Source organism: Aotus nancymaae, unplaced genomic scaffold, assembly GCF_030222135.1.
Source record: "Aotus nancymaae isolate 86718 unplaced genomic scaffold, 86718_ANA_hifiasm-v0.15.2.pri h1tg000006l, whole genome shotgun sequence".
Taxonomy (NCBI): Eukaryota; Metazoa; Chordata; class Mammalia; order Primates; family Aotidae; genus Aotus; species Aotus nancymaae.
In genome coordinates, this window is record NW_026988417.1 from 96,061,181 (window position 1) to 96,085,568 (window position 24,388).

At 40.2% G+C, this 24,388-nt stretch overlaps 1 protein-coding gene across 3 annotated transcripts in view; it reads left to right on the forward strand.

Annotated features, from left to right (window-relative positions):
• The first annotated feature begins 4,066 nt into the window (after positions 1–4,066).
• Positions 4,067–24,388, forward strand: part of PDLIM3 (PDZ and LIM domain 3) — a 32,558-nt gene continuing 12,236 nt past the window's right edge. For all 3 annotated transcript variants that reach the window (XM_012452837.2, XM_012452835.2, XM_012452838.2), the window contains exons 1-3: positions 4,067–4,185; positions 14,775–14,926; positions 16,440–16,524. In XM_012452837.2, the coding sequence (XP_012308260.1) occupies positions 4,093–4,185; positions 14,775–14,926; positions 16,440–16,524 (330 nt within the window). In that variant the 5' untranslated portion in view covers positions 4,067–4,092. The remainder of the gene's footprint in view (positions 4,186–14,774; positions 14,927–16,439; positions 16,525–24,388) is intronic.

Consider the following 24,388-nt stretch of genomic DNA (forward strand, 5'->3'; position numbering starts at 1 on the left):
ACCCTCGCATCCTAATTTTTTTAAAGTCATTTATCCTGACCTGCACTGCCTCAGCTGACCGTGCTGGGTCTCTCCTTTCCTTTTATGAACAAATTCTTTGGAAAGGTTTTCCGTATTCTCGTCTCTACCCGTTACCTTCAGACCACAGCAGGCGGCCTTGTCCTCATCATTCTGCCGATTCTGCCCTAAGACTTCAGTAACTTTAGAATGAGCAAATCTAACAAGCACCTATCATTATAGCTTTACCTCCACCCTTCTGTGATATGTGCCTTCACTCTTTGAATTTTCCTCCTGACCTGTCTTCCATGCCTTCACTTTCATGGTTTTCTTTAAACTTTTTATAAGACAAAAATCATCTTCTCTGGTCCCTTTATTCTCCTGCCCCTTAAATGCTGCTGTTCCTCAAGTTTCAATCACTGAATGTCTGTCTTCTCCCCTTGCATAGCTAATCTCCTTGAGCAATTTCATCTGGTGTCTGTTACTATTGCTGTGTAACAAATGATCCTGAAATTTAGAAGCTGAAAAACAACAATTTTATTATGCTCACAGATGATACGGGTCAGCAAATCAGAAAGGATGCAGTGAGAATGATTCCTTTCTATCCCACAATGTCTGGAGCCTGAGATAAGAGGACTCAGAGGCTGAGGGACACAAGGGCTGGAGACTGTGTTATGAACTGAATGTTTTTGTCCTCCACCACAAAATGTGTATGTTGAAACCCTAATCCCCAGTGATGGTTTTAGGAGGTGGGGCTAAACTAGGTTTAGATAAGGTCATGAAGGTCAAGCCCCGATGATGAGATTTGCATCCCTAAAAGAAGAAGAAACTAAATAGAGCTTTCTCACAGGGACACAGCAAGAAGGTGGCCATCTGCAAATGAGGGAGAGGGTCCTCACCAGGCACTGAATCTACCAGCACCTTGCTTGGACCTCGAAGCCTCCAGACCTGTGAGAAATGAAAGCTTTTTGTTTTAGCCATCCATCTATGGTATTTCACCATAGCATCCTGAACTGGCTAAGACACACTGGAAAGAGGAATCTTTTCTCACCTGTCTGGTGGCTAGTCTGGAGTAACCAATAATATGTGACCTCCTCATGCAACCTGGGCTTCCCCACAGCATGGCACCTCAGAGCTCTTACTTGCAACACAGGCATCAGACACGAGTGTTAGAATCAGCAAGGCAGCAGCTACATCACTTTTTCTAACCTAGCCTCAGAAGTCTCACCTAATTTCATTAGTAATATAAGAGTCCTACATCTATGCAAGTTCAAGAAGAGAAGATATATCCTCCACTTCTTGAAGAAAGTCAAAGGATTTGCAACCACTTTGTTTTAAAATGTCAAACTATAGCCAGATTCTACTATAATTCCAAAATCTTCATCTCAAGCCCAGGTCTCTAGATTTGTATCTCCAATTGCTTGTAATAATAATAGCAAATGACTATATGCACAAAGCATGTGCCAGGCACACTTCAGGTATCTTATTAACTCAGGTAAACTGTACAGTAACTCTGGGAGGCAAATACTATCATTATCACCATTTTAATAAAGATGGTAAATAACTTGTCTTAAGATCACACAGCAAATACAATGGATCTAGAATATCAGCCAGGCAGTCTGGCTCCAAATCTTAGTATTTTAACCAGTACACTATATGGCACAGATATTCATTCTACAGGCCTCAAAATCAGCACAGCCAAAATGGTTCTCTGACCCACCATTCCCTAATTAAAACAAAAACAGCTTGTTGTATTCCTTACACATTTTCTCCTTGATCATAATTCTACCATTCATGTAAAACCCGACACGGAAGTCTGCGAGCCATCCAAATCTCCCGACACTCCCTAATCCCCCAAGTGAGATTTGTCCCCAGATTGTGCCAATTATCCTCTAAGTGATTCCCATATCTGCCAACTCTGCTCCATCATCATTGCCCCAGTCAAAACCCTCCACTGAATTGCTGCCGTAAGTGTTCATGGGATGCCCTGCATCATCTCCTTCAATTGTGATTCAGCCGCCCACCTCCCAGAACGATGCTTGTAAACGCAAATTTGATTATTATTCATGTCGCTTACAACCCTTCAAAGGCTCCCAATCATCAAAACCTTAGTGTAACATATGAAATCTTCTCTGCTGACGACTGTGATCCTTGTCTCCCCCTCTACCCAATGGGCTCGGCTCTATCATACCACATGACTTGCTATTTCCTAATGGGTCATCTGCTTCTTGCCTCACTGTAACTGCACATCCTATACAGTTATTCTCTCTTGAGTCCTCCCTCCTGGGTCCCTCCCAATTCCAGCCACATGGAAAACTCTCTTACCCTTCAAGGTCCAACTCTGGCATTCCCTCCTGGTAACTTTCCTTGACACATCCCGAAGGAGAGTTGATTACTTCATTCTTGTTAACACTGTCCCCCTGTTTCCTTTAGAAAGGGAAAAAGAAAAAGAAAAAAACAAATGAAAGAGTAACATAAAAAGAACCTCTTCTTAGAACAGGACCCAAACCAAAAGCAGGATTTTCTAGGACTATTTAGGATGGGGCCAGTGCCCCTTCCTTAGAACACTCCCTCCCAGCTGCTCTCACCTCCACCTTGACAGCCACTTCTGAGCACGTTCCTGCTGGTCTCAGTGAAGAGTAGGATGTATAAAAACTGCCCATTTCATGTCCCTGCTTTCCAAGCTCTCTGCAAAGCCTTAAGAACTCATCAAGCCTGGGTGACAAATTTTTTTCTCAAAAAAAAAAAGGACACGTCAGATATTATATGGATATTGTATAGGTGCTGGCTTCATCTAAATGATGCCAAAATGACCAGTGAAAAGGCAAAGAAAAAAATCAGCTATTTAAATAAGCCAGCTCCTGGAATCAGGTAAAAACAATTATAATTACACGACACCAAATGAGTTGTCTGATTTTTTTTTTCTGAATGGACCTCTGTGTGTGTGCGTATGTCTGCACCACGCAAACAGAGCCAACGACTGATAGAAGAAATGCGCTCTGCAGTGACACAGCCAGCCCAAAGAGGCAAAACCAACAGGAACACATGATGCTCAGCTCCTTGATGGTCCAGCGCAGATGGGGCACTGGGAAATATCTAGAACCAGAAAACGCTTATCCCCTGGGACTTTTATGTAATCCACCACAGTGGGCAAAGTAATGCCCATCCTACCTTGGTGATTTACACTCGCCCAGGCTGGTTCTCTTTGCTTACAGCTTTCTGCATCTTTTTCTTTTCTCTCAGTTCTAAAACTGCTTCCAAACAGACTGCCCTCTTAAAACTCCGCTGCAGCTCTGTCCTCCCTGACGGATACGACCCTATCATATGTGGCATTAAGTCCAAGACCCTTATTCTTGAGTTTTTAAAGCATTTCTTATTTCTCTTCCCTCATCCTTCCCCCTTCCTTTGGGAATCAGAACGTCCTAACACATTAACACCAGAAATACTTGAGTCCACACGGAGACTACCAGAGGATCCCGGTCAGACTCTCCTGCACTTTGGGAGGCCGAGGTGGGAGGATTGCTCGAACCCAGGCGTTCAAGACTAGCCTGGGCAACGAAGTTGAGACCTGATCTCTACGAAAAATAAATCAAATCAAATCAAATAAAAATGTTAAAGGACGTTAAGTAATTTGGCCAAACCCTCAGAGGTAGTAAGTAAATATTAATGCACTCGAAATTGCTAAATAATTGTAATGATGACGCTCGTTTTAATCGAAAGCACGGAGGCCGTGGTCTGACTGCTTTCGCTTCCAACAAAGTGCGCCGCTGCGCTCCAAGCAGAAGATAAACAGGCGGACAGGTGTGACTTCAAGAGAGCCAGGGACGCTGCAACCCGAAGCCCCCGCGCCCGCCCGCCGCGGCCCGGAGGTCGCCCCAGCTGGCCCGGCTGCGGCTCCCGCTGGGCTGGCGCGGCTCTCGCTTCCAAAGTTGGAGCTCTCCGCAGGGGAGGGGGCGGGGAGGACCGCGGGGCGCTGACGTCACTCCCAGGGGGATAAAGCGCCCCCGCCCGAGTCGGGGCCAGGACGCTGCCGGCGCGGAGCGGCTGCCCGCGCGGGGACACTCGGAGCCCGGCGTCGGGCGGGAGGAAGGCGGCATGCCCCAGACGGTGGTCCTCCCGGGCCCTGCGCCCTGGGGCTTCCGGCTCTCCGGGGGCATCGACTTCAACCAGCCTCTGGTCATCACCAGGGTAGGTGCCGGCATTCTTGCTTTCGCTTGGAGTTGGGGTCTCCGGCGTCCGGGCAGACGCGGGGGGCGCCCTGGGGCCGAGGGCGGCCAGAAATTGCGCGAGGGCGGTCGGACGGACGGGGCGCTGCTGGGTCCCGGGCTTGGGCGCGCAGCTCCGTCGAGTGCTGCGGAGCGGCTCCGAGCTTTGACCAAGTCAGCTGCAAAGGTGTCCCGTCCTCTGGGTCCGACTTTCCGAGGAGAGCCCCTGGGCTCGGGAAGGCGGGGCTGCCAGGCTCCAGGGCCTCCTCGCTCACCACACCCCATCTCCCCTCCGTGGCAAACCGTGGGTCCCGGGTGGGAGACTAGGGCACTGGCGCCGCCCGCGTTCCTTGGAGCTGTCGCGCATCTGAGCGTTTTCCAGTCCGGGTTAAACTTCAGCAACGCGCTGTTCGCGGGCCACGACCTGGGTTGGCCAAACTGGAGCCGCTCGCATCAGCCCAGACAGGGGAAATATTCCAAATGTGGACTCCTGAGTTTCCAGGCATTTTGAACACATGTTTTCCAAAGCTGAGAACTTGGCTTAGGAATCATCACCTCAACTCCAGCTACAAAGAAAATGTGGCAGGCAGTTTAGTTTACCCGATGCAAAGTAAACCACTCAGCCTAAAAACGGAAAATAACGCTTTAATATCAAGGTCAAGCTTTACTTATTGTTCTCTATTGTCTAATGAGAAAACAAGGTAAAAATGAAACTCCAGGATTTCTCTCCTGTCGTAAAATTAATTCGAAAGCATCATTTGGTCGAGTTGATTTTTCTCTAACACAGATGTTTTTCTTCATAGAAAATTAATGTATTATTTCAGTTATCACACATAAAGCATTTAATACCAAAAGGTATAAACTTTCATAATATTTTTGTTTCTGAATATTATACTTCATTTTCTTGTATTCTTCTCATGCCATATTTTATAAATGTATACTTTATAATCTGATTGATCTGCTTATACAAATTTTGAACAAGTTAATATTTTTTTAAATTCTTTTTTATTTATATATGTCTATGAGATTTGGGTACCAACATCCTTTTAAAAATATGTTAAAACATGTATTATACAGACGCCTACAATGGAACGTTTCAAGCCTTGTTTTACATTTTTCAAAAACATATAAACACATCTGACATTGTGTTTTTATATGAAACATGAAAACTGTTCAACATACCCCCAAAACCATTCCTAAGTAAATTAAGCAGAAAATGCTTCAGTGACCTGGGCCAAACAATTTCTATTGTACATTTACCAAAGAAAACAATTTCCATTATATCTGCTAAGAAATATTTTTAGTTTCTGGAGTATAGTTTTTATTTAAATTGAATAAGCTTTTGAATTCTAACACAGAATAAATCATTTATATTAAATTCTAACAAAATTATTTTGTCGCAAAAATCTTTTCAGGTATTTATAAACAAAATAGTTTGCTATTACAATATAACATGTCAATATAATTAATCATATGCTTGAAATTTTGAGTTGTTGACATTATAAATGTTTAAAGTAGTACTTACATTCTGGAGTTGGACTGCAGTAGCTATTGGTAAATATATTTGATATAATGACAATTATTATTAGGAAAACCAATTCTATCTGGAACTTCTAACTCATAACTAATTTGTGTCACTCATTTTGACATTTGGTTCAATAACGGTTTATGACCAAATATGATTATTTCACTTGATCATGCCTTTTCTCTTCAATTAGTTTAATTCTAGGACAGCAGGTAAAACCAAATTATTTTTGTAGCCCAAGCGTCCCCAAAGCCAGGTATACAGTAGATTCTTATTGAGTAAATAAGAATATTCCTTTATTTATTCAATAAGAACTTTTATGCTTTAGTGAACACATAATTGAGAGTATTTTCACTGAAATGATAAAAATACTGAAAATCGTTTAGAAAAATAAAAGTATTACAGAAAAGTATTACAGAGAAATAACCATCAGTATTGTTGAATGGCAAATTATTGTACCACTGTTAACATTTTGACAGCATTTTGGAAGGTAGTGTGTGAGGTTCTGTGTTATTGTACTATTTTGCTTGTCAGGCATTGATGTGAGCCTTTCATATGCACGAACTCACTGAAATCTCACAATACTCTTAAGAGGGTGACAGTAGAGACATCCCTTTTCCAGACGAGGAGAATGAGGCTTCAAAAGGTTCATTAACCCGCCAGTGATCACAAGCAGTGGGGCAGGCTCTGATGCTAAGTCTGCCTGCCTCCAAAGCCTGCATTCTGAAGCCCACACGTGAAAATGGACACTTGTTCTGAGATTTCTAAAAAGGTATTTTGGGCCATCCTATTCCTCACTGGCCTTATTGATTCTGTCTTCAAGATCCTGCCACTTACCATTTTTTCGACCACTGTCCCTCCTCAAGATTTCCTAGCCCCACACCTAGACATTTGGTCCCTCCTCCAATTCACACGGCATATTCTTACTGTCTCTGGAAAATGCCAAGTTGCTCCTTTCTCTCTCCTTCTTAAAAATCCTTCAATGGCATCACTGGTTTGCAGAGAGTAAAATGCATGGCTTTAGCACAACATTCATGACTTTTCACCATTTACTATCGCAATTTGAGTTTCTAACTTCATTTCTTTCTTCTCCCTTCTTTTTCTCTCCCTTTCTTCCCCTTCCTCCACACGTAAAGCATTCTGGACTACTCCCCTGACACGTCTTTGCTCCTGATACCATGTTTCCCCAGGTTTCTTTTCCCCACACCACACCACTGTCCTCTGTGCCTGTGGAAACCCATTCAAATGCCTCTCCCAAGCCTTCTTTCAGTAACAACCATCTCATCCATTTGATGACTGTAGCCTTCAGCCTCTATAGCCTCTCCTTATGTCACGCCTGTACCAGATATTTCACTATGTCTGTATCCCACCAGATTGCACGTTCCCCAAAGGCAGGAACTTTGTAATTTGGGGGCCATTCAGTGCTTCGCACAGTATCTAGTAGATCTTATGTGCTGTAAACTAAATATAGACACACTGTGAATGATTGACTAGATTGTTCACTTTTTACATAACATTATTATAAATAGGCACAGAATATGTTCTCAAAAATATTTCACAAAAAGATAAGTGAGAATTGTTTTATTGTTAGTTGATTTGTCATTTTGGTTGGTTTTTTGTTTTTGTTTTTTTTTTTTTTGAGACAGAGTCTCACTCTGTCACCCAGGCTGGACCACAGTGGCAGGATCTCATCTCATTACAACCTCCACCTCCTGGATTCAAGCAGTTCTCCTGTCTGAGCCTTTCAAGCAGCTGGGACTACTATAACCACCACCACACCCAGCTAATTTTTGTATTTTTTTTTTTAGTAGAAATGGGATTTCACCATGTTGGCCTGGCTGTTCTCAAACTCCTGACCTCAGATGATCCGCCCACCTCAACCTCCCAAAATGTTGGGATTGCAGATATGAGCCAGCACGCCTGGCCGATTTGTCATTTTTAAATAGGTTCTTAATATACAAAGAATTGAAATACCAATGTCTACACTTAAAGCCAAAAAAAGTCCCATAAATGAGGTATGTTTAATCAAGTCCCCCATTAAATCAATTTTCACCCTCGTACAAGCATACCATTCACTCTCCGCCTCACACTTTACAAATACAGACTACAGCAATACGCCTCCACGACAGTGGGGCTCCAACCAGAGTTTGTAGGAGAGCAGCAAACAGAACTGTCTCCATCAATTGAAATTACATTCACAAAATTAGTACACAGGGTCCTCACCCCCGTAAATGTTTACAAACCAAATAATCAGCCAGATTAATCTTTGTATTATAAAAAATCAAAAGTAAGGTAAATCAAACAGCAGACATTCTCAAAAAAAATTTAGCACCGGTTGTGATAAACACAATTTTTAGGAAAGCAGTTTCTAGCCAGTAAGTGTGATAGACCTTGTGCAATATAAAATTTAAGTTCTGGATGTTCAGTTTAGGGGACGGAGTTGTTATTTCAAACACCATATATAACTGGCCTAAGCATTTCCCAGAAGAATTTCAAGGTTCACTTCTTTAAGTGAGGAGTCTCTCTAGGTTTTTGGACCATCCAAAAGCTAGACCTACTCTCCCACAGACAAGTAACATATCATTTGCTTTGACAAGATTCCAATATGAAATATGGTAATTTCCTCTTATCCACAGGGGACACATTCCAAGACCCCCAGTGGTTGCCTGAAACCTAGATTAGTGCCAAGCCCTATATATATGCTTTTTCCTATGCATGCATCCCTATGATAAAGCTTAGTTTATAACTTGGGCACAGCACTATTCCACTCTGGGGCCATTAGCAAGTAAAATAAGGGTGGCTTGAAAGCAAGCACTGCAGTACTGTGACAGTTGGTCTGATCACTGAGACCACGAAGTGATTGACAGGTGAAGAGTATAGCGCAGACAATGTGCATACACTGGACAAAGGGATGATTCATGACCAGGCGGGACAGAGTAAGGCTTCATCACTCTGCTCAGCACAGTGTGCAATGTAACCTTATGAATTGTTTATTTCTGAAATATTCCCACTACTATTTGCAGGCTGCAGCTGACCTCGGACAACTGAAACTGCAGAAAACAAAACCATAAATAAGGGGAAGCCAGTGCACAGCGCAAGCTTCTTTTGTGTACTTGATAGAAAATGATCGTCTACATCTGATGCCAGTGTGTCTTTTCTCACTAAATTTCTCTTCCCCCCTTCACTCCTCCCTCCTTCCTTCCTATCCAGAGCACACCCAAGATCAAGATTATTAAAACTGAGAATGCTATATGAGCTTAGGTACCAATATGGAAAATGCCAGCGTGTTCCTAATTTTTGCAGGCTTTAAGATAGAAAAGCACATGACTTTAAAATACATTTGAAATTTAATTTCATATAAACTACATTTGAAATTTAAACTTTTAGAAAGGACTTTTTGCCATCAATTGCAATTGTTTTTCAGGGTAAAACAAATGTAGTGGAAAGGTTGATATAAATAAAAACCTATTCAGTTTGTTCTAACAAAGACCATGTCTGCATGGAAGCACCGCTTCATGTGTTCGTAACTCATACATCCCACAAATATCTATTACGTGCATAATGTCAGAATGTCTTGTATGCAAAAGGCACTGTGGGGTATAATTGTGGCTTAGATGGGCTTCTAGCCCCTGAGAAGCTAATGTATCCGCAGAAAAGAAGGAACATGTATATTAACTGCCATCACACAACCTGTCCAGAATTCCACAAGAAAAGTACGGCCCAAGAGCTAGGAGGTGTTGACGGAAAGACTACCCTCAGGAGAGGCGATGCGAGATAATGGAAGATTCTCAGCTGTAGAGCGAGGCAGACCCAGGTGGGAATTTCAGGTTTTCCCAGGATGTGGGACCCTAACCAAGTTTCTTATGCTTTCTGAGCATCCATTTTCTCATTTTGAAAGAGATAACTGCTTTGTAAGATTGTCTTAACAATTAAGTGAGATAATAGTTCTCAATACAGTGATGGTTCTTAGCCGTGGCAGCATATTAAAGCCACCTGTGTTGAGGGACTGTATTATCTTCCCGGTCCACAGGGGCGCGCAGTTTCAAAGGCAAGAACTTACCAGCACCGTGCCTTTTTCCTCCCCTCTCTCTGTCCCGGGATTAGAGGTGTTTGTTTAAATTTTCGTGGGCACGGAAAAATAAAGTCAATCACTCCAGCAGAAGCTTAAAGGAACTCCTTTCATAGGTCAAAGGGCTTGGAGGAGGAGGGAATTCCTCCCAGGATAAAAGTCCCTGTCCCCTACCTCCGGGTGGATTTCCCCCTCTGGGGTCCCCTTCCACTCAGTGTGGAAGCTGCTTTCCTCTCTGGGATTCCATACTTGCGTCCCCTTCCACTACCTTCGTGGAAGCTGCTTTCTCTCTCCTGGATTCCACCTTCTGGATTTTTTCTCTCAGCGTTTGAGAGGAGCTTTCCTTCCCTGAATTTCCCCGCTCTGGGAACCCTTGTTTCTCAGTGTGTGCGGCCTTTCTCCTCACTCAGTGTGAGAGCTTACTGTTTCTCTCCCCACTCACCTTTTTTCTTTTTCTCTCTGCCTAAATAAATCACTTTCTGCAAAAACTCTCTGGGGTCCGATATTTACTTGCAAGCACACCGAGCCCGGCATGGTCCCCTCTCCCATTCTTGGGTGAGTGAGGGACCTAGAGCCTGGAGCCCACCGGGGAGCGAGCTGAGCGCTCCTCTGCACCCCAAAACCCGGCAACAGTATAACTTTTGAACATACCCGTGCCCAGCTGCGTGCCGAGATTCTGCCGTAACTGGTGTACAGTGTGGCTCTAGAACCGTCTTTGGCGGCCAGGTGCTGCAGGGCTGGAGAGGCCGAGGAGGCACGCGGAATTTATTTGCTAGGGGTGGAGAGTGATGAACAATGGGGTTTCTCATGATTTCCATCCATGCCTGCAGTGCAGAGCTTCAGTATGTGCTTGTCTTGCTCCGTAACTATTTCAATCACTTTTATTAACATAAACATCCTATCAGGATCATATCTTGGACTTGCCTTATGTCTCCACATAAATAGGACATTAGAGATGCTTTATCTGTGTTTTCAGTTGCTTTTTTTCCCAAGAGACCCAAGTAATCTAGGTTAATATGAATAACAGGACTCATCTGAGAGGCTTGTTAAAAACACAAATTCCTTGGCTCCTCTGCTAGAGATTCAAACTGGAGTCTTAGCTTCAGCACGGACCCCAGGTGATTCTTATAATCACACAAGTTTGAAAACGTGGTGTTAAGTGATCCACTGCAGTTACTGCGTCCCGTGATCTCTCTGGTACTTTTGATATTTGAGACCCTAGTGAACCTAAATAATAAATAACCCGCTGAAAAATTATATGCCTCATTTTAGCTCTCTCGTCTCCTGATTTGGGAAAACAGTAATAAGCTGCATTCTAATGCAAAGTAATAATATAAGGAAAGAATATAATTATGCAATAAAGTAAAATATAAAGTAATGCCGGGAAATAATAGATTTTTCATGATTAAACAGATCATTTAGCTTACTAAACTCAGGCCAATTTAGCAGTCATTTTCTGATCACTGGCCCGTCTGAACTTGGAAACAAGGAAGAAGTAAAGGCATCATGTTTTCTCCTCTCTCATCCCTCTCTCTACTTCCTTTTTTTCATCAGCTCCCTCCTTAGAGGTCTCAAAACAGCAATTACCAGGTTGAATACAAAATGAGAAGTGGGATCTGGCCGTCACTATCAACCACCTGTCCTAGCTGACTTCTGAAAGAGCTGGTAGCCTAGCTGTACGGCTGCTTTCAGCTCAGCAGGAAGCTGCAGGTTACTTAGACACCTCTTGAGCCAGTTTTCCTTGTCCAGCCTGTCTTAGAGAGCTGCAGTGGTCAAAGGTGTGAGAAGGAGCTTGGCAAATGTAACATTTTGCATAAGTATGATATTATTTAGTATTAATATTAGTACATTTTAATAATATTCAGTATCTAAGATACTCAACTTAGATATCCAATAGCTATTCATTATCTAAGTCCAATATCGGCGTATGGCTCTAGATATCAATAGCTATTGGACTTAGATAATGAACTTAGATATTGAAAAGCTACTGTTTAGATGTCTGTTTAAAATTAGTATAGACATTACAGAAACAAACTTCCGCTCATCCTACCTCACACTCATCCTAACCAGAGCTAAAAAAAAAAAAAAAAGTTACACGTTTCTAAATCAAAATTGAGTATTATGTAATTTAAATCTGTTTAGGTATATTGGAAAACTTAAGTTACACTCTAAAAGCAAGTACACTGAGGTACACTTTCTGTGTGTTTTTCGGGTTTGTTTGTTTGTTTGTTTGTTTTGGTGAGGGGAGGAGGTCTACCTCTGTTGCCCAGGCTGGAGTGCAGCGGTGCAATCACAGCTCATTGCAGTCTCAAACTCCTAGGCTCAAGCAGTCCTCCCACCTCAGCCTCCTGAGCAGCTGGGACTACAGGTGTGCACCACTATGCCTAGCTTTTTTAAAAACTATTTTTTGTAGAGGCAGGGTTTTGCTATTTTGCCCAGGCTGGCCTCAAACTCCTGGCCTTAAACAATCCTCCCACCTCAGCCTCCCAAAGCACTGGGATTACAGGCATGAGCTATCATGCGTGGCCCTGTGTTTTAATTCAAAGAAAGTTATTCTAGTCTTAGACATTTAAAAATAGAAGATACTGATTTTAACAAATTATATCTAGAAAAAATTAAAAGTTTAAGATTATTTTTATCCCCAAGTCACTTTGGGAATGGAAACTTTTGTTCTTCTAACAGTTCTGGGTCTGAGAATGTTTCTAAATGGAAAACAGCTATGAAATGCCTCCCAAAGGCTAAGAGGTAATCATCCCCAGTTGTCTTACCCAGCTTCTATTAATGTTCCTACTGGAAAATCAATGTGATAGCTACAGTGAGATTATCACAGAAATAGAGTACAATAAACATTTTAGTAATGAGAGAAGATCCAGGACACATGAGAACTTATTATTTTAACATTTTATTTATTTAGATGAAATTGTGTCTTCCTTCAAACCACAATTAAATAGATAGCTAGAAAAAGCAAATGAATTAATTACTGATCCTCAAATAAAGCATTTGAAATAATCTAGTTTCTTCCTGGAGCAGTTTGAGATTTGACTTAATAGTATGTATTGTTCTGCTCTAGTAGAAACTTGCAAACACAGCAATGACAAGTTGACATTAAAAGCTATACTCTATGGGTATATAGGACTAGTTCTTTTTTATATAAGCTCTGATTTAAATGCTTTTTAATTGATTCTTCAATTAATTATGAATTCTAAATACTGGGTATACTCTGTGAAGTATTAGAAATATACATAATATCGTACATATCCTCAAGAACGTCCAGTCTAGTTGGGAAGACAGACAATACGCAAGTAAACATAAAAGTACAAATAATTTTCATTAAGGAAGTAGGGTGTAAGGATGAAGAATGATGCGGGGAAGGACTAGAGAAACTACTTCAGATGTTTGGGGAAGTCTTGCTGAGCATGCAGCATTTGAACCTAAAGGATGAGAAGGAGCAAAGAGTGAGGGACGCATTTCAGGCAGAAATAAGAGTGCCTGAAAATCCCCCAGAAGGGTACAAGCTTGGCCTACATGAGGAACTACAAGGAAATCAGAATAGCCACAGCACCATGGATGAGGTAGAGCAGTACCATGTAAGGTGATACAGGAGAGGTAGGCAAGGCGAGAGCCACATGAGGGCTAGGCAGAGGTATACGGTTGGGATTTACCCACAAGAACTGGGAGTAGGTATACTGATCGAAAGAATCATTGCCTTTAACTGAATATTCAACAGTAATAATTACAAATTTTTTATTTTTAAATATGGAAAACCATATTTTTCCCATATTCCATATCCATTTCATTTTATTCCTGCCCCTGAAAAAATCCATGTAGACAACATAAAACAGGATCTCACTTTTTCACCTAGTTTGAGAGTCTCTGTTTTTTCAGTGGTGTGTTTAGACAATTTACATTTAATGTAATTACTAATATGGGTTAATTAAAATCTGTCTTGTTAGTTGTCTTGTGTTCGTTTCATCTGTTCTTTATTCACGGAGAAGAGACCGTGAGTGAACACAAACTTACTCGGTGTCTGTGGTTTCCAGGAGTTCTATACACTCATGATAACTCAAACTGGATCTTTAGCAATTCATTAATAATTTTACCTTGATTCTTCATAACACATACAGTGGGGGCCCCGTCTTTCTCCATGCTCTGCTCCATGCAGGTGAGCCTGTGCTCATGTCTTGTCTTTGCTTGAAGACACCTGTCTTTCCTTAGATTTTAAGTTTATTGCCCTGTGACTTCAGGTCTCTGAAGGGTTCAGAAGTTATAATTTTGCATATTATCTGGCCTCTTCTTGTTAGTCTCTACAGATTTCTAAACAAAGTGCAATAGACTGGGTGGCTTATAAATAACAGAAATTTATTTCTCACACTTCTGGAGACTGGAATTCCAAGGTCAGGATACCAGCGTGGTTGGGTTCTGGTGAGGAACCTCTTCTGGGTTGCAGACAGCTCACTTATTGTTTCTTCCTTATTGGAGGAAAGAGAGCTAAGAGCTCTCTCTGAGGCATTTTTAAATAAGTGCACTAATCACATTCTGAGGGCTCCTCACTTCTGACCTCATTACTTCCCAAAAGTCCCTCCTTCAAATACCACCACATTATGGTTAGGATTTCAACATTTGAATTTTGGGGGAACATAAAAATTCAGTCCATTGCATGCCTCTTAAGTGCATTTTAAAGATGATAAATAATCGGGATTGCTGTATTTGGATTGAAAGTAGTTTATATATTTGGATTAAAAGAGAGTAACAGATGCAATGATATGAAATGTGGTTAGTAAGAAACAAAATTATTCAACATGATGAGAAAATAGACCTAACTCAATTGACCAACTAAGAGTTGTCTTAAGTTAGATTTGCAGTTTTTTTTGTCCAGTGAACCATTACAAATGTTGCCAGGCTCAAATACAAATGTCAGGTACAAAACTCAAGATATTGCAGGATGTTGGTTTTTAAATAGTGCCATGATTTCTTCCAGATTACACCAGGAAGCAAGGCGGCAGCTGCCAACCTGTGTCCTGGAGATGTCATCCTGGCTATTGACGGCTTTGGGACAGAGTCCATGACTCATGCTGATGCACAGGACAGGATTAAAGCAGCAGCTCACCAGCTGTGTCTCAAAATTGACAGGTGCTCCTTAATTAATGGTGCTTAAATCTGATCTGTTTTGCAGGAGAACCTGAACCAGAACTATAATTAGCTTCATCCTCCTAGCAAGAAGTGCCATAGACCTAGTATTTTGGCTGGCTTTTTTATATATCAGCTACTTAATTCTTTACCAAAGTCAGTCAGTCTAGAAGTTGTTGACAAATCATTTCTAAAAAGGATTCTCTGGAATGTTAGAATAATAAAAGAGGCTGATAGAATTGTTTCCAGTGATAACCCAGTTAATTAACTATGAAAATAGAACTACTGGCCGCATAAACACTGAACAGCACAACTAGCTATATCACTGTTCTCAGTGTGGTAGAGAATGAAATGGAATGTAGAGATTCTCCTAAAAGAATCTCTTGACTTGCCCAACTGTAATTATATTAAAAATTGGTTGCTAATATTCTGTCTGCCATTGGCTGTTTTGTACAGAATTCAGCCCAGAAGAATGTTACAGGTGTGAGAGTACATATGCACGTGGGCATGTTAAATGCTGAGACATTTCTGACCCCACCCCCCAAAAAACTAAGAAATTGAGCCTGATCTCTTGCCATCAGATCCTGATCCAAAACTGAACCATGATAATAATAATTTGTCATAGTGGTTGTTAGTGTGCGTTTATGCTGTTATTATTGTATTCACAGTTTTCCCTGCTGTAGTACAGAAGGATCAATCAATCCACCAATCTGCTGTTTCATGGGGTGAAATAGATTCTTTGACTCTGTATGCGTAACCTGTGTTCATGCCAAGCACACAGTCCCTTAGGAACCACAAGGTCCTGGGCAGATGCATGAGAAGGGTTTGATGAAGCACATTTCCTTGATGCAGGTAGAAAATCCACCTGACAGATCACTCACTGTCTTCTGCAGTGGCCTCAGTAGGACTGGAAGGAAGTAGGTCTAGGGAGCTTGCCTTGTGGTCATCTGCAGAGCATGCCTGCAGAGTCTCCCTCTCCTGTTTCCCACGTGCATTGCAGGCCTCCTTCCTCCAGAAACTGCACAGTGTACTCCAGGTCATTTTTATCTAGTCTAGAGTCCCCAAAAGGACATTAAAAATGTAAGACTTCAGCCAGGTGTGCAGGCTCACACCTGTAATCCTAGCACTTTGGGAGGCCAAAGTGGATGGATCACTTGAGGTCAGGAGTTCAACACCAGCCTGGCCACTGGTGAAACCCCAACTCTGCTAAAAATACAAAAATTAGCCGGGCATAGTGGTGTGGACGCCTGTAATCCCAGCTACTCGAGAAGCTGAGGCAAGAGAATCACTTGAACCCGGGAGGAGGAGGTTGCAGTGAGCCAAGATTTCACCATTGCACTCCAGTCTGGGCAACAGAGGGAGACTCCATCTCAAAAAAAAAAAAGATTAATTATATGGGAAAGCAATAAATGTGTTTTTGCATAAGTTAGTGAGGGTTGCTAGTATTTTCACAAACGTAATGGAAAATTAAAGTACCCTCAGAATTTGAAGTTTACAAATTTTATTTTATTTTCAGGGCAGAAACTCGTTTGTGGTCTCCACAAGTATCTGAAGAAGGGAAAGCCCATCCTTTCAAAATCAACTTAGAATCAGAACCACAGGTATGAATTTTAGAGCAAATGATATGCATTGTATTTCCTTTTAAGTCATGGGGATGCCTTCCCAGGAAAGGAAGAGACAAGTAGAAAGACTATAACAGGCCACCTGATGAAGCCGCCATCTGTCATTCCTCTCTGAGATTAATTTATCTATGTTTTCTTACTTCAAGAAAAAGAAAAAGTGAACATCTTGTTGAAAGACAAAATATGCTCCCATCAGAAAGAATTTGGCTAAATCTACAGAGTCCACTTATTATTTTTTCATTTCTTATGATGGACTTCTGTCAGATGACCACGAGGTAATCTAAGGAGTTTAAGTTGTTAAAACAAAGCAAGGCAAAAATAAGGTCTATCATTTGAAACAGGTGTCTCCAATCTAATAGTTATTGTGAATTTCCATCCTTGGAGGTCTTCACCCAGCTCTCATTTTACATACTTCTTTAATTCTCATTTCTGAGATTCTATAATTAAATTTACTCTAAGAAAAAAGCATTGCCTAATGTGATCATGGTCATGGTGATATTTTGCTAGTACAGCTGAATTATAAAAGATAAAAGATTTTCCCAGGAGACAACTGCAATAAACTAATCTAATTATCTGATGCTTATCTATGTCTACTTTCAAAAGGTCCAAAAAACCTGAAATTAAACAAATCTCGATTGTGATGTACTGAGAAACCTAATTAAGAAAAGTATTTTATGACCTCTACATAGAAGCTCTAAACATTTAGAGATACAGATATATAAATTTACTATCCCTTTTGACACACATGTTCCTACTAAACTGATTAGATATTCCCAGCATGTAGTTTTTCTATATAACTAAGGGAACTGAAAACATACTAGTAATTTACGTTTGGCAGTATTTCCCCTTTCAAGAAAACTCCTGAATTTGTCCTTCAAGTTTTCCTCTTGTCTCCATAAGCCTCAGATTTCTTTTGTGGGAAAAAAAAAAAAAAAAAAAAAAAGATGCTGAATAACATCAGTACATTTATCTCCTAGGGTTTCTCAAAGATTAGAATAAAATAATACAAGCAAAGAACTTGGCACATTGAGTTGTTCATAGAAATACTCAAATAAGTGGTAGCTCTCCTTATTATCAGTGTGTCACCCTCATCCCAGGCTGTGATCAGAAAGTCTCCTGGCCTTTCTTGCTGATGAGATAGTTGGCTGCCTACCTGATAGGACATCCTAGAGGCTATGAATGCCTTCTTCGTTGCTATTACAAGGGTCATGACAAATGGATCAAAGCTTTATTTTCAGTTAAAATATACACTCTCCAGGAGAAGAAGCATCTTGAGTAATATAATCCTTAGAGGAAATGAGTTAATTAGATTTTTGTCCTAGAGTTTTGACTAAAGGGAAGGTGGACTCTGAATCTAAAATCCACTAAAAGGAAAAAAATAAAATAAATAAAAATAAATAAAATCCACTAAAAGGAAAAGTAGGAGAAAATTGGCCCCAAAAGGAGTGAGCAAGACAGAGAATATTCATGAAGGCAGGAACCCTAAGGCTGCTGTCTTCCCTCTGAGTCCCCCCAGCTCAATAAATAGCTGACAAAAAGGAAGTGGAGAGCCTAAACATGAGCTGTGTGTTTTCCATCATTGCCAGGACCAGTCCTGGGAGCCAATTCTCAGAATGGTGTTCTGCCACCACTCCCACCTGCTGCATGGAAAGTAATCTTGAAAGTTGAGTGGGGCCAGGCACATTGGCTCACACCTATAATCCTTTGGGAGGCAGAGGCAGAAAGATTGCTTAAGCCCAGAGGTTTGAGACCAGCCTAGGCAACATAGTGAGACCCCATTTCTACAAATTTTAAAAATTATCTAGGGCATGGTGGTAGACACCTGTAAGTCCCAGCTATTCAGGAGGCTGAGGTGGGAGGAGTGCTTGAGCCCAGAAGGTCGAGGCTGCAGTGAGCTGATTGCACCACTGCACTCCAGCTTGGATGACAGAGCCAGACCCTGTCACAAAAAAAAAAAGAAAGTTGAGTGGGATACTTAGGTCAGGTAGGCTTTCTGCTCTTTGGGGTGAGTAAGCAAAAGATAAAATGGATGGCACAGACAATAAATACAATGAGAAGGGATCTGAATGCTGATGGTGACTCCCCCTGAGATACTAGGTGGGCTGGTCAATAACAACACCTCTAGTCAACATTTTCTTTGCTAGAAGAAAAGACTGGAAGGAGGAAAACAGAAAGTTCTTGAGGTAGAGTTCTCATTTGTATCTAGCCCTTTGCAGAAATGCCCAAGCTGACCTGCTTCCTCCCACCCTCACCAATTTATCACTCCCATCTTCACCAGTTTATCATTCCCATGCTCACCAATTTATTACCATTTATCTCACATGTTGGAGGTAACACATGAGAAAAAGAGACTATCTGGTGCTTTTCAAAGTTAAAGCTCATATACATGCATGTATTGACCACTCAGCCTCTTTTCATTACCTGGACCAGCCGGATGGGACTCTACATTTCCTTTCCCTACGCAGCACACATCCAATATTGTACTGCACCCTTTGCAAATTATTTTTCCATGAAGAATTTCTCCTAATTTTTAAACCCAGTTTCATTAATATAAGATGTGAGAAATGAGGCCAGTTAGACAGATTTGTCCAAAGTACCAAACCCCCAGTGATCCTTAATCATGGTTACCTCCCTCACCCTGGCATGTAAGGTAATTCAGCAAGTATTTACTAAGCACAAAGTGAGTTTAGACCAGGACGGGAGTGCACGCTTTGTTAACATCTCTCCAGAATTGCAGTTTAAGGGTAACTCCCAAGTTGTAGCTCCAGAAGAGGCTTCTTTTGCAAGTCTATGAGTATTAATTTATTTGACTAGGATTATTCTATGGATGGAATTTTAAGGCATAATCCTAATTTTAAATACTCTGACCTCTTGTCAGTCATGTATTACCCCATGTGTCCTACATTTAGGAGTTAGAAAATATCAATATTTATGATACTAAAAATGAGAAAAAAGGAGATAAAATTATTTTTTTTAAGGTTGAGATGAGGTTAAGGGCTGGAGCAGCCAGTCAGATGGAGCCTTTAAGCATTCCATTAGTTTGCATCATGACTGATTCTTACTGACATTCTCTCCCAGAAGCCAGTGTCTGAAATGCTCCAAAATAAGAATAATTTCAGTTCTACTAATGAACCGAAGCATTTCTACTCCTTATGAGACTCTCAGGCCAGATTTCTGCGTGGCCAGTTCATGCAACTTGGCACCTCAGGACAGGCATTCCCTACACAAAAATAGCCAAATGTCAGTGTATCCCCCTCTATTCAAAAATCCTGTAGCGTAAACTAGAACAGAACATGCTGATAAAAGTCGAACTGTGAGTTTCACTTATGGACTGGAGAAAAGCGGAGCTATGCTTATAGGGGTTTTTTGTTTTTCTAAGTCATACAAAGCTATGCAAAAAAGATGTCTTTTTCTTTTTTATCAAAATGACAACTCTGCAAATAGAGCAATCTTGTGGACAGCAAATATGTGTCAGCTAGAGAAACAAATGTCATTAATATATCATGCTTCAAGATGTCATTGCAAATGAATAGCAAAATGCCATTGAGCAATATGAAATCTGAGATTTTGTTTCTCAACCCAAGTCAAACTTTTGTTGTAAGTTATGTGACCTTTGACATTGGAATAAAATACACTTTTTCATTTTAATATCTATTTGTTGGGGAAAAAACTGTATTCTACCATCCAAGCCCAGTCACAGATAATAAAATGTTAGTATGTTTATTTCTGGTTTTATTCCCTGTGCATAGGTTTAAGCTGGGGAGTCACTTTCTTATACAGTTATAGGAATAGTTGATATAAAATGTTAATATCTAGATTTAAAAATTTTTTCCATGCTACCATCATATAGCTAAGTTTTGTTTTTATGAATTTAGACTTGAATCTTAGGCTTAAAGGGCACATTAAGTGTTTTTTAGATCAACTCCTAGCACCTGAATAAATGCCTTCCATGCAATCCTGAATACAATCTATTTTTCTGTACGATAATAGACAAAATGGTTCAATGGTTCATTTTTCAGTACAAAGTATTGCTCTGTACTAAGAGTATGTTAATGAAGCTCTTTGTCCTTCTTCAAAGCTTAAATTCTCAAACCATAATCCTCATATTTGCTTAATGTTAGTTGAACAACTCAAAGGTATACTGTGCCTATCACAATACAAGAAAGATGCTTTTCAGAAACAAAAATGGTTCCTATCAAAACAAGAAGAAAGCTGTCTCCATTTCCATAAAAAGGATTGCATCCTCACCATAGAAGATAATGAAGATGAGTTTACATACACAGCCAAGAAGAGGTTGGGATAAAATCATTAATTTTTACTTTCATAAAATCAGCTTTAATCTACAGTGTTTTGATAACTGGAAGGCAGCCCATATAAAACAAGCTTTCATAATCACCATTTCCTCAAACTCTTCCCAGTGAGAGACGGGAAACACTTGAAACTGCTCACTGGAGAGAAAATATTATAAGGGTGACTTTACTGTTCATTTGAGAAGTGAGTATGAGGAGGGAATGATTATAAATTCAAACGCGATGAAATATAATTTCTTCATCATGGCTTGATCAAATAGAAGAGCACTTCATAGAGTTCGTTTCTTCTATGTCCCCGCCATGTTTTCGTATATATATGATTTGATTTTACATATACATATGTATACATATGGTATATAAATACGTATGTGTATATATTTATATGTGTGTATATATATATATAAATCACACATACTGTTTCTGCTTTAGATGATTTTGAATAGTAAAGATTATCTGAGTCTTTATCTGTGAGCAGTCTCCAAGTAAGAAGTTAAAAGGTGAAGTCTTTGCTGTCATGTCCGAGGTCATGCAAGGACATGGGAGACTGCCATCCATGGGGGCGCCCTCGACATCAGCAGACTTCTAGCAAGTTATGAGCTCTCACCGGGGCAGCTCTAGCATGTCATTAATTCAAAATGTTATTCCTTTATATAAGCCTCTGGCATTTAAAATAAAAATTTTAAATGTATCAATTAATGGGAATAACTACATATTGAATTCCTAAGAAATAAGAATTATTTGAGTGGTTTTGTCTGGATAGAATAAACACAAGAGCTGGACTATATATAGTAACTGTTATATACACTTTTTTTTACTGGTATTTTCAGTTACTTGTGATTTTTCCAGGAAAAATAAAAATGAATTGAAGTAGAACAGCAGACTTCTAATTGGTTTTGTCTTTTGATTACATTTGGCCATCAACAGTGATGTAAGCCTTGGATAGAATGTTGCCTCTGAGTGCCCTACTTAAACTTCTTGTTAACTTTTGGTGTATACATTTCATTGTGCTTTTTGGAATGACTCTAAAAGCCCATAAACTAATGCTTTGCAAAGCCTAAATAAAAATGTTTGCAGCCTGTATTAGAAACACTTCCTTTTATGATCTGAGTGTAAAATAGAGGTTGTTGGGTTTTTTTGGTGTTTTTTTTTTAAACAAGGTACACATTTGTGACCTTTGCAATATATATATAACCAAAACTGGAGCTGATTAACTTACATGCTGCTCTTCAGAAATTCTGCTAGAGATTATTAATGCACAAATATTTTCAGAGAAGTTGCCTCATTTACAGGACAACACTACCTATATTTATTTATCGTCTTAAGGCTAAGATGAAATAAGGGCAGAGGTATTTTTCCATAAAGCCATTATAGTATGTTAAATAGTATTTACCAAGACTTTAAGGCAGACCTTACTTTGTTTAAAAAAAGAGAAAAAGAAAGCTAAGCTCCACAAAACTTAAGTGATTCAGTACCGCCTGATTCTTTAATTAGCCTGAGAGACTTATAATCCACCCAAACTAAACTAGGCAATTAGGCAATTAGCACGCTGAGTTGTCTCATATCAGAAAGGCTTGAATCATGGCCATCGTCACTACTTACAATTATTTCTAGTTTTTCATGCCATAATAATGGCTAATTATACTGATGAATCACAGAACTCAGCCAATCCAAATTCACTACTAAATCAGCTAAAACAATTAGATCACAGCATTTATAAATGTTTAGCTACACAATTTTCACAGGCTCTACGATAGGCATTTCTCTAAAGCTACATTTGGTGGTTTTGGTCATTCTGCTAATAGCAGCTACAATAATGTTGCCCCATCAACTCCCTGGCTGTGAGCTATTATTATGAAGAAAGAAAGTTAAGTGAACAAGGTATCAGGCAACTCAATCACACTAGAGAATTATAGGCTAACTTGTATCCAACTCAGACCTTCTTTTTGAGTTCAGGAGGCATTAAAATATGCTGTCCAAGGCTGGTGAGAGAAAAGCTGCCCTTTACGATTCTCGGGTCCCTTGAGATCTGGGGCTGGTAGAGTCAAAGACGCCTAGGCTAGGATTTGAAGCTGCACCCCATCGCCCTGGCATAACTTTTTTTTTTTTTGAAGCAAGCTTTGCCAATAGGCCTAGATAGCAGAAGAAGGAATATTTGTGATGACTTCCTGCTCAGGAGAACTGAAAGAAAGCATTTTGTATCTGGGGCCCCTACAGGAAGTTGTTCATATTCTCAGGCACAAGAATCATCTATGAAAAACTCCAGTCTAAGGGACCGGAAGAGAGGCACTCTCGTTTCTTTCCTCCTCCTTCTTTTTTTTTCTTTTGACAGTCTGTTTTCTAACAGAAAAGCATAAGCCACAACTTACCTGAAATGAAAAGAAGAAAAAAATAAATATTACAGGATCTTTTAATGTTTTAAAGACAATAATCTCTTTCCAGTTTTATTTCAAATAATTATATACGTTTGTATTATTTCACATCTGGACCACTGGTGTCATATTCACAAATGTAAATGAAGTTGATATGAATGTATAAGGGAAAATATTCTTAGAAAGATTTATCTCACTAATTCTGCCAAATAGAAAGATATGGGGCTGGGTGAGGTGGCCCATGCCTGTAATCCCAGCACTCTGGGAAGTCGAGGCAGGTGGATCACCTGAGGTCAGGAGTTCCAGACCAGCCTGGTCAACATGGTGAAACCCTGTCTCTACTACGAATACAAAATTTAGCTGGGGTGGTGGCGCGTGCCTGTAATCCCAGCCACTCTGGAGGCTGGGGCAGGAGAATCACTTGAACCTGGGAGGCGGAGGTTGCAGTGAGCCGAGATCATGCCACTGCACTCCAGCCTGGGTGACGAGAGTGAAACTCCATCTCAAAAATAAATAAATAAATAAATAATTTTTAAAAAAAAGATTTGGAAAGAGAATCAGCTGACTTGTAATTGAGCATTCCCTTTGGTTTTCTTCTGTTACTTAGAAGAAAAAAGTTTCAAACGCTTTACAAATTATAAATCTGTACAAAAACTGGAAAACATGATTCCCACATTTAAAAAATAATAAAAAACATTTCAGGTCATTCAGACATGTTTCAAACTCAGGGTTCAGGGCTCTGCTGTTTGGTCCTTTTCCCAGGGAATAAAGTGAAAACCCTTCTGTGAATCATACACATTTTCTGTCTCTGAATTGCTGACTTTAGTCTTTAGGGCACTAGAGTAAACATGAAGAGGTCTTCGAACATACAACACGAAATCATCGCAATAAAAAAGCGGAGGTTATATATGTTATTCTTTCTTTCATTAAGATTATAGCTTAATCCAAGTTAAGAACATTCTTTTTGAAGGCGTTTTTAAAAACGAATTTTTACCTGGAGTAGTTTACCTGATTCAGTGTAGTTAGTTATTCATGAATGCGCATTCCCCTTGTTTTGTTCCATCTCTCAAAGTGGGGGAAAGTTTATCGATAAATTAATAGAAGAGAAAGCATATGTAAATTCTACTTGAGAAATGTTAAGTATATTTTCCAAGCCAAAAATCT